Here is a 15394-nt window from a genome sequence, read left to right on the forward strand (position 1 = left end):
AAATTTGTCATCAATATATGTGAGCAAAAGGAAAATATCCAGAAGGACTGGATGAAAAAGTACCATTAACTGAGAGCTTATCATAGTCTAGGTAAAGTGCTAGCTAAGTGCTGGGGATTTGAAAATGAATATGCCACACTATTGCTCTAAATTGGTATTACTATTTTTTAAGATTTTGTTTCTTTATTTGATGGGAAGCGTGAGAGAGAGAGAATAAGCAGGAGGAGCTGCAGAGGGAACAGGAGAAGCAAGCTCTGTGCTAAACAGGAAGCCCAATGCAGAGCTCGATCCTAGGACCCTGGGATCATGACCTGAGCCGAAGACAAACACTTAACTGAGGGAGCCACCCAGGTGCCCCTGATAGTACTTTAAAAAAAAAAAAATTATGTCTTTACTGTCAGAATGGGAGAAGATATTTGCAAATGACATATCAGATAAAGGGCTAGTATCCAAGATCTATAAAGAACTTATCAAACTCAATGCCCAAAGAACAGATAATCTAATCAAGAAATGGGCAGAGGGCATGAACAGACATTTCTACAAAGAAGACATCCAGATGGCCAACAGACCCATGAAAAAGTGCTCCACATCACTTGGCCTCAGGGAAATACAAATCAAAACCACAGTGAGTTTCCACCTCACACCAGTCAGAATGGCTAAAATTGGGGTGCTTGGGTGGCTCAGTGGGTTAAAGCCTCTGCCTTCAGCTCAGGTCATGATCCCAGGGTCCTGGGATCGAGCCCCACGTAGGGCTCTCTGCTTGGCAGGGAGTCTGCTTCCCTTCCTCTCTCTCTGCCTGCCCCTCTGCCTACTTGTGATCTCTGTTTGTCAAATAAATAAATAAAATCTTAAAAAAAAAAAAAAAGAATGGCTAAAATTAACAAGTCAGGAAATGACAGATGCTGGTGAGGATGTGGAGAAAGGGGAACCTCCTACACTGTTGGTGGGAATGCAAGCTGGTGCAGCCACTCTGGAAAACAGCATGGAGGTTCCTCAAAGAGTTGAAAACAGAGCTACCCTATGACCCAGCAATTGCACCACTGGGTATTTACCCTAGAGATACAAATGTAGTGATCTGAAGGGGCACGTGCACCCAAATATTTATAGCAGCAATGTCCACAATAGCCAAACTATGGAAAGAAAATAGATGCCCATCAACAGATGAATGGATAAAGAAGATGTGGATACAATGGAATACAATGCAGCCATCTAAATAAGTGAAACCTTGCCAATTGTGACGATGTGGATGGAACTTGAGGGTATTTGAGGGTATTATGCTGAACGAAATAAGTCAATCAGAGAAAGACAATTATCGTATGATCTCCCTGATATGAGGAAGTTGAGAGGCAACATGGGAGATGTGGGGGTAGGAAAAGAATAAAGGAAACAAGATGGGATAGGGAGGGAGACAAACCACAGGAGACTCTTAATTTCACAAAACAAACTGAGGGTTGCCAGGGGCTGGGGGTAGGGAGAGGGTGGTGGGGTTATGGACATTGGGGAGGGTATGTGCTATGGTGAGTGCTGTGAAGTGTGTAAACCTGGAGATTCACAGACCTGTACCCCTGGGGCTAATAATACATTATATGTTAATTAAAAAATTATAAAATTATAAAATAAAAAAATTTATGTCTTTGTCCCAGTAGCTCCACTTCTATAAATTTATCCTAAAAATATATTCAAACATGAACAAAAATACAATGAGAAATATCCAAATATGTGGGAATTATTAAATAAATTGTACTGAGTAAATATGGTTGAGTAACGCAGAACCTTTAAAAATATACTCTTAAGATATATTTAGTGAAAAAATAAATATTCAAAACATGAAGTTAACTTTTTTTTTAAAAGCTGGTGTGATACAAATTATGTGTGTGTGTATGCATGAGTACCTGTGCTGATAGGTATATGTATTAATACATATACCCATTTGCATTTTCCCACACTATAGCTAAAAGTCCATATTTCAGAATAACTTTGTCAGTAGTAATCTACTGTTTCATCTTTGCCAACTGGATATGCCAAGATATGATGTTATTTTAATTTGGGTTTTTAGATAGTAATAAATATTTTGCAAATCTTTGACTCAGAATTAATGAGGATATGACAGTAAAAGTACTAATACTCTGCTGGTTGTAGGAAAATTAACAGTTACTTTCAGGAGCAATTTGAAAGCATCTATTAAAATGTTACTTGAAGATACCCTATGACAAGCAATTCCACTTTTTAGGATCTGTCACAGAGAAACAACTTACATATATATCCAAGGACATATATGAACACTGCAACACAATCATAAAAAAACAAAAATAACCTATGTCCTCATCAACCAGAGAAGTGGTAGAGGGGTGCCAGGGTGGCTGAGTGGGTTAAAGCCTCTGCCTTCAGCTCTGGTCATGATCCCAGGGTGCTGGGATGGAGCCCCACATCGGGCTCTCTGCCCAGCAGGGAGCCTGCTTTCCTTCCTCTCTCTCTGCCTGCCTCTCTGCTTACCTGTGATCTCTCTCTGTCAAATAAATAAATACAATTAAAAAAAAAAAAAAGAAGGGGTGGATTAGGGTTTATCACATACCAAAAAGACTATACAGCAATGAAAAATAACAAAGTCATTTTAAAGATTGACAGAGACAGATTTTCAACATTTTTAAAAAATTTTTTTAAAGATTTTATTTATTTAATTGACAGAGATGGCAAGTAGGCAGAGAAGCAGGCAGAGAGAGAGGAAGGGAAGCAGGCTCCCCGCTGAGCAGAGAGCCCGACGCGGGGCTCGATCCCAGGATCCTGAGATCATATCCTGCAGAGGCATGAGGCTTAACCCACTGAGCCACCCAGGCGCCCCTCAACATTTTTTTTTTAATTTTTTTTATTTATTTGACAGACAGAAATCACAAGAAGGCAAAGAGGGAGGCAGAGAGAAAGAGGAGGAAGCAGGCTCCCTGCTGAGTGGAGAGCCTGATTTGGGGCTCGATCCAAGGACCCTCGGACCATGACCAGAGCCAAAGGCAGAGGCTTTAACCCACTGAGCCACCCAGGCACCCCCAGATTTTCAACATATTTTTAAGTAAAATACAAGGGGAAAAATAATATACAGGCTATGAAACTTTTTGTAAAAATAAGGCAAAAAGCAATGTTACACATATTCCCAAGTTACAAGTGTATTATGAAGATGCACAAAATAAAAAGGATAGACAAAAGAAGATGTGAGATATATATGTATGTATGTGTACATACACACACATACACCGTGGAATATTACTCAGCCATAAAAATAAGAATGAAGGGGCGCCTGGGTGGCTCAGTGGTTAAGCCGCTGCCTTCGGCTCAGGTCATGATCTCAGGGTCCTGGGATCGAGTCCCGCATCGGGCTCTCTGCTCAGCGGGGAGCCTGCTTCCTCCTCTCTCTCTCTCTGCCTGCCTCTCTGCCTACTTGTGATTTATCTCTGTCAAATAAATAAATAAAATCTTTAAAAAAAAAAATAAGAATGAAATCTTGCAATTTGTGATGATATGGATAAAGTTAGAGAATATTATGCTAGGCCAAATACGTCAGTCAGTGAAAGACAAATACTGTATAATTTCACGCATATGTGGAAACTGAGAAACAAAACAAAGGAACAAAGGGGAAAAAAGAGAGAAGGCAAACCCAGAAAACAGAGTTTAACATGGTTACCACATGGGAGGCGGATGAGGGATGGGTCAAACAGGTGATTTCACAAGGAGAGCACTTGTGAGGAGCGCCCGGTATTGCATGGAGTCTTAAATCACTATACTGGACACATGAAACTAATATAACACTGTATGTTAGTTAACTGGAATTTAAATAGAAACTAAAAAAAAGATTTCCAACATTGTTATAATGTGGTTACATCTGAGGAAAACACTGGTTTTGGTGGGAACATGGTTAAAGGAGATTTTAATTTTCTAAGTGTTTTGTTTCAAGAAGAATGCATTAATTTGGAACTATATATTCATTTAGAAATAAACATTATTTTTAAAAATGAAATTGCTTCCTGAATACACCAAGTTCTGCTATAAAAATTATAAGGTATTTTTTTAAATCAAAACCAATTAATTTATATAATGAAGAGATACATGTCCACAAGGCTAGGTATATCTGAACTAACTCATATGTCATAGAGCAAACATAGAAATCTTTAGCCAGATTTACAGTTAATGAGTTTAAGTGTTGATTTAGTCTCATTAATTTCATGAGTAAGGAGCTTAAGTTCCACATACATCAGAGGGCACAAGTGATAAATTCCTGTCTGTTTACTTGGACAAGTTTTACTGTTTAAACTGTTTGGAATCTAGTGGATTGGGAACTTGCTTGGTTAGTTTCAGTTATAACAGATTTCATTACATCAGAAATTTTATTAGCTCTTAACCTTTAAAGCAATACAGACCTAGGAAAATTCCCAAAAACCTTCAAGAAGGCAAATAGGTAGGTCATAGATAATTAAATTTTGGGCAATCTATTTCTTTTCCTTAACTTTAAGAAGTATTAACTACTGTTAACTATCATATAAATGCTTTATTAAAGTGATCATTTGCAATAAAAGCATTCGTTTATGAGAAAGCCTACATAAATATTTTCCTTTAAGCTAACAGTTAAAAGGATTTTTAACAAGATATTATTCTAGAAACATAATCCAATTTCATTTTTTTTTTGTTTTAAATAATTATAATTGAGGAAAGAAAGTAAGGGAGGAACTGGTATTTGGTGTAAAAAAAGACAGCTAAACTTAAAATACTCCAGAGCTAGGAGAAGTATTATGGTGAATTTTTCATAAAGACAAGTAATTTTTTTATTTCTTTCACAAACTAAATTTATTTATACTTTCTTAATGAAATAAAACAAATTTAGGCAGTTATTTCCCTCTTCATAATAACCAGCATAAATATATAACTTTATTACTTCTTCTACAGGAAGATTTAACAGTGGGATGCTTCTTCCCTTTCCTTTTCTTTTTTTGGCTAGAAATGGAAGAATGAGAAGGATTGCCTTCTGTGGTGTTTTTATCTTACTCTACCTCTTGAGTGGTAAGTCACTGACAAAACGTAAATCAAAAAGAGGGAAAATTATCTAAGAGATTGCAGAATTACAGTATCAGTGGAGGAGGACCTTAAATAATGAAATTAAGGTGCTTATAGCAAGGCCTAAGGAAGCACTTTTATTTTTTTTTTTTAAGAGTCATTTTTTTTCTTTTTTTATAAGTAATCTTTTCTTTTTAAGATTTTATTTATTTATTTGACAGAGAGAGAGAGATCATAAGTAGGCAGAGAGGCAGGCAGAGAGAGAGGGGGAAGTAGGCTCCCTGCTGAGCAGAGAGCCCAATGTGAGGCTCGATCCCAGGACCCTGGGATCGTGACCTGAGCTGAAGGCAGAGGCTTAATCCACTGAGCCACCCAGGCGCCCCCTAAGGAAGCACTTTTAAACAAGCAGTACAAGCTAACATTTACTGAGCATATACTATATGCCAGGAACTGATCTAAACACGACATTTGCATGTGATGAGTTAAATCCTGTTATTCCCATCTTATAGATGAGAAAACTGAGATTCTAGGTGGTGGCCCACTTGTTATTGCTATCACTAAGCTGGAACTAACCAAATGAGTCTGGAAGCTCTTATAAATATGGCAAAGAGGGGCACCTGGGTGGCTCAGACGGTTAAGCGTCCAACTCCTGATTTTGACTCGGGTCGTGATCTCAGGTTATGAAACTGAGCCCCATGTTGGGCCCCCTGCTCAGCAGCACAGAGTCTGCTTGTCCCTCTCCATCTGCTCCTCCCAATCTCTCTCTTGCATACTCTCTCTCTCTCAAATAAAATCTTTAAAAAATAGATGGCAAAGAAAACTAATGAATTAAATCAAATAAGCATAGACACAGGCCTTCTAGCACTCTTCCTGTTAAATGCACTCTTCTCCACCATCTCCAGCATTCCTTTATTTATAAAAGAACCAATGAAGGAGACCATAGGGCACTTTCAATTCCTTTTATAGGATTCCTAAAGCCCTTCCTACTAGACAGACATGTAGGAAGGTAAAACCTCCAAACAGGCATGTTCAAGCACCACTATGGGAATTCTCCCTCTCAGGGAAGTGGTAAAATGATAATGAAGACAGTTACTCCATGCTGAACCCAGGGTTCTCTTAGAATCATGACATTTAATGAACAAATAAGTCACCTGGGAATCTTGCTAAAATGCAGAATCTCATTCAACAGGTTGGTGAGTCTGCATTTCCAACAAGTTTCCAAGTGATGGAAGATATGTTGGTCTGGACACCACATTTCAATAGGAAGAATCTAGAATGCATCCCAGAGATAAATAAAATTCTAATATTGAGACTTGGAGACTGCGAGTAGCAAAGACCAGGGTCACTAACTGAAATGCCTCCAGCACCTGGACAGCTCCTGTCACTGGGGTTAGAGCAGGGAAGCCGGTATCTGGCTACATGTATGTGCTACCATGGAGAAAGGAGAGCCCAGCAATTACCAAACCTTCTGATTCTTCAAGAGAAACCAGAAATCACATTTTTAGGAAAACTCTCCCCATTTTTTGATATTCACAACTAATTTTTGAAAGCTCTGTGCAAGTTAAACAAAACCAATCTGGCCCCTGGACCCCCAGGCTGTGACCTTTGCCTCCCACAGCACCCTCATTCCTAAATAGAGCACACGACAGAGAGGCAGTGGGAAACACACAGCAAAGCGTAGGTCTTAGCTGCGTTGTCCATCTTTCTACCAGCTTCTTGGAAAAACCGTGGAGAGGAGCATGTGAGTAAGTGGAAAATCACAATAAGAACATCTTTGGTGTCTTGAATATCATGAAAAAATGATTCAGGGAGGGGACTGCATTAATTTGGCTGGATACACAGGGAGGATGTGAGGGTTAAAGAAGAAAAGTCAGGGGCGCCTGGGTGGCTCAGTGGGTTAAGCCGCTGCCTTCGGCTCAGGTCATGATCCCAGGGTCCTGGGATCGAGTCCCGCATCGGGCTCTCTGCTCAGCAGGGAGCCTGCTTCCTCCTCTCTCTCTGCCTGCCTCTCTGCCTACTTGTAATCTCTCTCTGTCGAATAAATAAATAAAATCTTGAAAAAAATAAAAAAAAATAAAAATAAAGAAGAAAAGTCAGCATAAAGAGAAACCTTGAAGCAAGGACTGCCCATGAAGTAAGGAGTGGTTACTGAAAAAGCTCACCATCTGAGGCGCCTGGATGGCTCGGTGGGTTAAGTGTCTGACTCTTAGTTTCAGCTCGGGTTGTGATCCCAGGGTCCTGGGATGGAGCCCTGCGTCATGCTCCACTACCAGCACGGAGTCTGTTTGATATTCTCTGTCCATCTCCTTCTGCCCCTCACATCTGTGCTCTCTTTCGCTCTCTCCCTAAAACAAATAAATAAAATGTTTTAAAAAATAAAATAAAAATATGGGGTGTCTGGGTGGCTCAGTGGGTTAAAGCCTCTGCCTTCAGCTCAGGTCATGATCCCAGGGTCCTGGGATTGAGCCCCACATTGGGCTCTCTGCTCAGCAGGGGGCCTGCTTCCTCCTCTCTCTCTACCTGCCTCTCTGCCTACTTGTGATCTCTCTCTGTCAAATAAATAAAAATAAAATCTTTTTTAAAAATAATAATAAAATAAAACAAAAATAAAAAGATCACCATCATCATGATTTTATAATATATATTCAAATAACTAGATAGGATTTAGAATATACTTTTAAATAATTATATGTAAAAAATTTATTGGATGTTCCCTGTTAATAAACAAAGTTATAGAATAGTATAGTTCAGAATTAATCATGCAAGGAAATACATTTTACAGATAGCCTGAAGCTTTAAATTCAGTTGTCAGATTAGAACATATCATGCTATATTGATGTTAATAAAACCATGAATAAATTTTCACTTAAAAGACACTGAAAGAAAGGAAATCAGATCTGAGAACATATTTATAAATACTCAGGCAAATGGACAGATACAGTCAACAAAAAAGCATAAAAATTAAGGTATTGGGAGTGCCTGGGTGGCTCAGTGGGTTTAAAGCCTCTGCCTTCAACTCAGGTCATGATCTCAGGGTCCTGGGATTGAGCCCCGCATCATCAGGCTCTCTGCTCAGCAGGGAGCCTGCTTCCTCCACTCTCTCTGCCTGCCTCTCTGCCTACTTGTGATCTCTGTTAAATAAATAAATGAAATCTTTAAAAAAGAAAATTAAGGTATCATATTCAGCCATAAATTATGTCACAGCCACGGTTTTAGGAAGAAGGTTCTGGATACTGGGTGTAGGATCAGGAGGACAAGGACCATCTAAGAGGGAGGGAAAGAAGCTAGAGCAGATCTCCCCTAGGAAAACAGTCCATGGGCCTCAGGCAAGGCAGAGAAAGAGATAGAATCCTATGAGATCTCCACCTCGGAGGGGCCACTGGCACCGAAGGTCTGAGCCTCACAGTGGATCTCTGAGGGCAAGGGGTGAGATTAAGATGTCCTAAGTACGGGAGGAAAACTCTCTCAGGCACGTCTTCAAGAACTAAGCAGCCCCAGTATTCTGGACAGGCAACGGACCCAGAAGCTAGTAAGAATCGAAAAATCCAGAAAGAAGAGGGCAAGATCAGGGATCCGAAGAAGTCAGGCAGCCCTAGGGACACGGTGTGCTTGCTTAAAACAAGGGCTTTAGATTGCAACAGACCTTTTCAAACTCCTGTCTCTGTTACTTGCTTAAGCTACTTAAAATCTTGAGGCTTTGTTTTCTTTTCTGTGAAATGTAAGCAGCTTTAAAACCTGCCTGGAAAGTCTCTTGTGAGAAATGATTGAGCTAATGCATGTAAATTGCTGAGCAGAGCCCCTGGCATGCGCTTAGGTATTTTTGTGGGGGGTTTCTTGTTATGTTTTTTGGGTTTTGGTTGGTTTGTTGTTTTTGTTTTTTTGTGTTTTTTTGGCATATGCTTAGTTCTTAAAAACAAGTACTTGTTGATGGACTGTTGATTATGGATTGAAAGTCTGTCACGCTCAGAGAGAGAAGCAACATGAAATCTCCACAGTGTCTTGAGAGGAGGCTGAACTTGTAAATAGTCAACAGAGGTTAATTAGCCTCATCAGCCAGATTGTTTTCTCTTAAAAGTGATATTTTCTAACCCTGAGTAAGGCAGAGGGAGATGGAAAATACAATGTACAAAATGTCTAAACTCTTCTTTTGGGCTATCGATGAACAGGAATGACACAGCAATGATCTTCCTATGTTGAAAGGTGGGAAGGATGAACAATGAGACAGATTTGGTCTCAGTTTTAGAAGAATCATTGAACAATATGAGGTGTTTTTAAAGGGAATGAGTCACTAGCCACAGTTCCCTGCAGAAGTCAGTACAAAGGAGATTTCTGAATTCAGTGGAACTAGTGGTTCTCAAACACTGATCACATGCCCTCAGCTGTTTCTTCGTATCTAAAAGACACATTTCAGAGGCCCATCTCCTGCAGATTCTAACTCAGGTTATAGGGGCTCTGGGAATCTGTGTTTATTTTAACTGTTTGTATAAATGGGATGCACAGTCAAATTTGGAAACCAATCTTCTAGATAACAGCTTCCAATCTTACCTGTGTTGACTAAGTTCAAGAATCTCTGCTATTTCCATGTAACGAAAATGACTAACATTTGAGTGTTGAAGATAATCAATATGTAAACATTAATCAGGCAATAAATATTCACAATCAACCACATATAATGTACTGCCTTAGACATTGAAGTAAAGGCCTAGTAGTACATGGCTGAAATTCAATTTTCTTCCTCAATAACTGGTTTGATTTAATTAGGCACTGAAGAACTCAGTGAAATTTTTTTTAAGATTTTATGTATTTATTTGATAGATCACAAGTAGGCAGAGAGGCAGGCAGAGAGAGAGGAAGGGAAGCAGGCTCCCTGCTAGGCAGACAGCCCGATGTGGGGCTCAATCTCAAGACCCTGGGATCATGATCTGAGCCAAAGGCAGAGGCTTTAACCCACTGAGCCACCCAGGCGCCCCAAACTCAGTGAATTTTTACCAACTAAATTGTTTAGACCACCTGAATTCATACCTAATTAGTATCTGTTCTGGGGGTTTCTAATTCATGAATGTAGCATATGCTTTGACATATCCCCCATTTTCAAAATAAAAATAATTATAATTTATATGAGTTTTTAGAATTTTAAAATATTGCTTACCTTTTTAAGTTGAAAATCACCATTATCACTTTCTCTCTCTCTCTCTCTCTTGCTGGTCTCACTTCTATTTTCCCTTCCATCTTTGGAGATGTTGGGGGTATACTTTGTAGGTTATGCAACCTTTCAATGCCCTTCCATGGATGTCTTTTGGATTTTGGAACCTGCAAAACAAAACCTGGTCAGTATTGTATTAAACAGACTCACATAAGAGGTAAGTCTCGACACTTACAAAAAAAGTTATTGGAAACGAGTATAGGAAAAATCCTTTTATAAAAGCAAACATTCACCGAACATTTACTGCATGCCAACTGCTGTACTAAGGGCTTTACTGGGTTACATTATACAAACAAAACAATGACGTGAGCTGGATCTTGTCACTATCCCCATTTTATTTTATTTATTTTTTTAAGATTTTATTTACTTATTTGCAAGAGAGAGAGAAAGTAAGAGAGAAAGCAGGATTGGGGAGGAGCAGGAGGAGAGGGACAAGCAGACTCCTCCCTACTGAGCACAGAACCCACCATGGGGCTCCATCTCAGGACAGTGCGATCACGACCTGAGCCAAAGCCACAGTCAGATGCTCAACTGACTGACCCAGCCACCCAGGCGCCCCAAGGATCTTGTCACTATTTTCATTTTAAAGATGAGAAACCTGAGGCTTAGGAAGATTCAGAAATGTGCATGATGTTTCGCAGGCGGTAAGCATTGAAGCCAGGATGCAAATGCACATACTCCGATTCCAGAGCCAGGGCTCCTAGAGAATGTACGAATTGCTCCATGGATACCACGCCTAGAAGCCAGTCTCGTCTGCACGGGTTAAAGAGTAAATGCAAAGATCAGAAGGATGAAAATGTTAGGAGAAAATCCTGAAGAAAGTATCTGAAGTTCGAAAGAGAAGAGGCCTCTTGAAAATCCAAAAGACAGATTGTAAAGGAAATGACCAACAAATTTGAAGACTTCGATATCTTATAAAATTTATTAAATGAATGACAACCCCAAAATTTGAAAGACAAAAAGCTGCTCAATCCATCAGTAAATATCAAAGAAATACAAAATTACAGAAATACATATTTTTTGACCCATCAGATGATAAAAATTAGAAAAGCTTTGTAATATCATGGGTTAGTGACAATATGGAGACATGAGAACTCTCGTACATTTCCGGTGAAAATTTAGATTAGTTCAGTATTTCTTTTAAAGATTTATTTATTTACTTATTTGAGAAAGAGCGTGGACACACCAGCAAGGAAAGGGACAGAAGGAGAAGGAGAGAGAGAGTCCTCCAGCAGACTCTCTGCTGAGCATAGTCTGACGCGGGGCTCCATCTTAGGACCCTTGAGATCAAGATCTGAGTTAAAGCCAAGAGTCAGACGCTCAACCCCCTGAGCCACCCTGATGCCCCTAGTACAGCATTTTTTTTTTTAGACAATTTGGGAATTTCCACTGAACTTTTAAATGAATGCAGCCTTCTACAAAGTAATTCTATTTCTCATTATCTATTGCACAGAAATATTTCACACATGACACAAAAAGCCATGTTCTCAGGGTTATCCCTGGAGTATTATACTTAATAATAAAGTAACGGAAATGACCTAAGTGATTGTCTATAGAAGAGTGTTAATTTAAACTATGATGTGTATTCAGGCCATGGAATGCTATGCAACGTTTAGAATGAACTAGATCCCTTCGTGAACATGGGAAAAATCTCAAAAACATTGCTGAGCAGAAGAAAAGTCAGTTGCTAAACAGTAGGTATGGCATCCCAGTTATGAATAAAAACCTCCATGAGGCAAAATTCTAAATTCCTGAATGGAATTGGAAGGAGAGAACAGAAGTTAGAGGAGATCAAAGTTAGTAAGGAGAGACAGGAACTTGGGGATCCCGTGGGATGGGTTTTGTTATTAAGAAGGTTATTTGAGGGGCACCTGGGTGGCTCAGTTGGTTGAGCGGCTGCCTTCGACTCAGGTCATGATCCCAGCGTCCTGGGATCAAGTCCCACATCAGGCTCCTTGCTCGGCAGGGAGCCTGCTTCTCCCTCTGCCTCTAGCCTGCCACTCTGTCTGCCTGTGCTTGCGCTCTGTCTCTCTCTCTCTCTAACAAATAAATAAAATCTTTAAAAAAAAAAAAAAAGGTTATTTGAGTTTATTCAGCTTGTCTAGCCTGTGGCCTCTTTCTAAGCCTGCCACCCCCCCAACTTTCCCTCAGGCTCCCACCTCTGCCAGTCAGAGCCTCTTCCTTGTGGAATGGGAAAGGGGCCAAGGCCCCCTGGAGCCCTGAGATGCTCACGTGACTGCTCTTCTCTCCCTAAATAAGGACAGACTGTTACCGAGGCAGTGTAACTTCAAGACAAGTACTGAAGGCAGTCTAGTCTGCACAGAAAAAAGAGTCTGGGAGCTGACCTGGCCAATTAGTGACCATAGTTCTCGGTGCATCAAGGACCTGGTTTGACTAGTGGTGTGGGCGGAGCCGTTTCCTAACTTGGAAATTTTATTGTGAAACAAACAGAAATGGAACTTAACACTTTTGATGGCTTTCTGCATAGGGTTGCTCAACTTGGACACTACTGACCCTTTGGCAGGATAATTCTTTGTTACGTACAGGAGGGTGTTTAGCACATCTCTGGCCTCTACCCACCACCTGCCAGTAATATCTTCCAAGTTGGAACAACAGAAATGTTTCTGGGCTTTATCTAATGTCCTGGGGTGGGAGGCAAAGCTGCGGGTTTCGCTCCAGCTGGGGGACTGCTGCTCTCCCAAGTTTCCGACCATCTTGTGTTTGGCTGCCTCTGGGGAACTGCCCCTCCGTGTTCTCCCTCCAGGCCGGCGAAGCTGGGGGTGTGAGGATTACAGGACAGTACTGTCCCTTACTTTACACTTGTGTGTATTTTTCACCTTGTCTGCAGCAGCACGCATTCCTTCTGTAATCAGGAGAAAACTAAGTGAGGTCAAGGACACGCGTCCATTTCTGAGAAGCACTTAAACATCTAAACAACCCCTTCTACGGATTCAGCCCTTTGAGTAACTCATGACCTGGGTTAAGCTGGAGAATGAGGACGGGACCTTCCCAGCAGCTAATGCTTCAGAAAGTCCCACACAGTCAGTGGCAGCTGCATGGCTTTTACCATCTGAGTTTGAAAGCTGTTTTGTTTTGAAATTTCAAAGCTTTTGTATTGCAGTGTACCCATCCAGAACACACTTAGGTGGGAGTTCTTAAAGGCAAAATGTGTCTTGATAAACCTAGAATTTTTTTTTAATCTTTTTTTTAATTTTATTTTATTTTATTTTTTTTTTTGACAGACAGACATCACAAGCAGGCAGAGAGGCAGGCAGAGAGAGAGGAAGGAAAGCAGACTCCCTGCTGAGCGAGAGCCCGATGTGGGGCTTGATCCCAGGACGATCATGACCTGAGCTGAAGGCAGAGATTTCAACCCACTGAGCCACCCAGGCACCCCCATAAACCTAGAATTTTTTCTTTGCCTTTTTTTTTTTTTAACCTGTTAGTTACTTAAAGCCAGGCAGACTGGACCTCACACCCCACCTCTTTTTTTCTTTTTTTTTTTCCCCACTAAGCTCTACAGCCATCGTGGGGCTTGAACTCATGGCCCCGAGAGAGAGTCACATGCTCTACTGACTGAGCCAACTCCTCCTTCTTGTGTTTCCTTTAGGAGGAATTCAGTGGTATTCCATTTCGGGCTGCACAGACACCCAAGATGACTGCTTCAAGAAGAGCAAAATGTCTTCTGGAATGAGAGCTACCTACTGTTGCCAGCGTCCCCTGTGCAATTTCTGAGCCAGTGGCGCATTTCCAAGTTGCCCGATGGATCAGCCCATCCCCCCACATCTCACCTGCTGACCACAAGACAACAAGCTACCATCTGCAACACCTCAGACCTTTGCGGGTCATGCAAGTTGTGGTGTGAAAAAAACTCTGATGATTTTCAAGGTGCCTCACTCCTTCTCCCCCACTCCAAACTCCTTCCAGAAACATCCTTTCCAACACCATGTCTCTCCTCTTTCTGCTTAATTCCCCTTCCGGTGATTTCAAAGCTACCAAGAAGGAAAAGTGTAATTCCTTGAGTCAAATTATGCACACTGTCTCTAGTTAACTAGTTTTCTTAAAGATTTCCACATTCCAAAATACGGTTATGAATGAATTGTACCCCAAGACGCCAGGAGACCTGAAAGTGTTCATTTGGTTTCCAAAGCAAACTGCCTGGCTCTTTGGGGGGGTAACTTAGGGCACAGGACAAAGTGCTTTTACCATAATGAAAATAAGCCACAACTAAGCAAACCAGGCCTCTGAGAACTATGAATCCAAATGGCAAAGAGCTCAGGCCAGGGCAAGTGGTGGCATTTCTATCTCCCATCTGCATTAGGATTTGTCCAAATTCTGGATTTCCATACCTTAACCACACATAAGTGCTTTGGCTCATCTAACTCGGAGTTGAAGCAATTCACTTTAAGCAGGGGAACAAATTCGCCTCCACAAGGAATTTTAGGGGGTTCCAAGTACACTTGGACTGATGCTCAATTATTCTCATTCAGGTCCCCACTTATGCAACAGCCAGATTACTGTGTTTCAAATTTTTAAGTTGTTTTTCTCTGTGTTGTCAGGAGTTTGAGAAATCCATATGGTAAATAAAAAAATCTCAACAAAATCTTCTTTTTTTGTCTTCTTCTCAGAACCTAAAAGAACATCTCACATACATGGGCCCTCAATAATTATTTTTCTATAAAGTTTGAAGAAAAACTAGAGTTCTTTAAAAAAAAAAAAAAAGTCCAAGGAAACAAAACATTTCCCTCCACACTCATTTCAGCTATATTTCTTAGACCATATTTATGAACTTACTAAGGAGAAAGTTTCTTCATCCTAAGATTTAAATCCACTTGTCATTATTCACTGTCACTTTATGCATTAGCCCCGTCGTTAAACAATCAATGAACTTCGTGAAGATACTTCTAATTCTGTTGTGGTTTTTTAAAAGATTTTATTTATTTATTTGTGAGAGAGAGAGAGTGCGCTTGAGAGGGGAGAAGGTCAGAGCGAGAAGCAGACTTGCCATGGAGCTGCGAACCTGATGTGGGATTCGATCCTGGGACTCCAGGATCATGACCTGAGCCGAAGGCAGTTGCCTGACCAGCTGAGCCACCCAGGTGCCCTCTATTGTTTTTTTAAACATACATTATTTACCAATATCACAGGGAAATATGA

The 15394-nt window shown here is 40.6% G+C and overlaps 1 protein-coding gene across 1 annotated transcript; it reads left to right on the forward strand.

The window, feature by feature from the left end:
- The first annotated feature begins 3684 nt into the window (after positions 1 to 3684).
- C9H9orf57 (chromosome 9 C9orf57 homolog) lies at positions 3685 to 13972 on the forward strand. Its single transcript, XM_059410145.1, has 4 exons — positions 3685 to 3704; positions 4046 to 4099; positions 10270 to 10394; positions 13848 to 13972. The coding sequence occupies exons 1-4, from the start codon at positions 3685 to 3687 to the stop codon at positions 13970 to 13972; spliced, it is 324 nt and encodes a 107-aa protein (XP_059266128.1).
- The last annotated feature ends 1422 nt before the right edge of the window (positions 13973 to 15394 follow it).

The sequence above is a fragment of the Mustela nigripes genome, chromosome 9, assembly GCF_022355385.1.
Source record: "Mustela nigripes isolate SB6536 chromosome 9, MUSNIG.SB6536, whole genome shotgun sequence".
Classification (NCBI taxonomy): domain Eukaryota; kingdom Metazoa; phylum Chordata; class Mammalia; order Carnivora; family Mustelidae; genus Mustela; species Mustela nigripes.

Excerpts from the sequence above, each read along its gene's own strand:
- C9H9orf57 (XM_059410145.1), top strand. The coding sequence starts at position 3,685 with ATGAGGGATGGGTCAAACAG. Across the intron at positions 4,100-10,269 it reads AATGAAGAGATACATGTCCA|AGATGTTGGGGGTATACTTT; the intron begins CAAGGCTAGGTA and ends TTCCATCTTTGG. Across the intron at positions 10,395-13,847 it reads TAAACAGACTCACATAAGAG|GAGGAATTCAGTGGTATTCC; the intron begins GTAAGTCTCGAC and ends TGTTTCCTTTAG.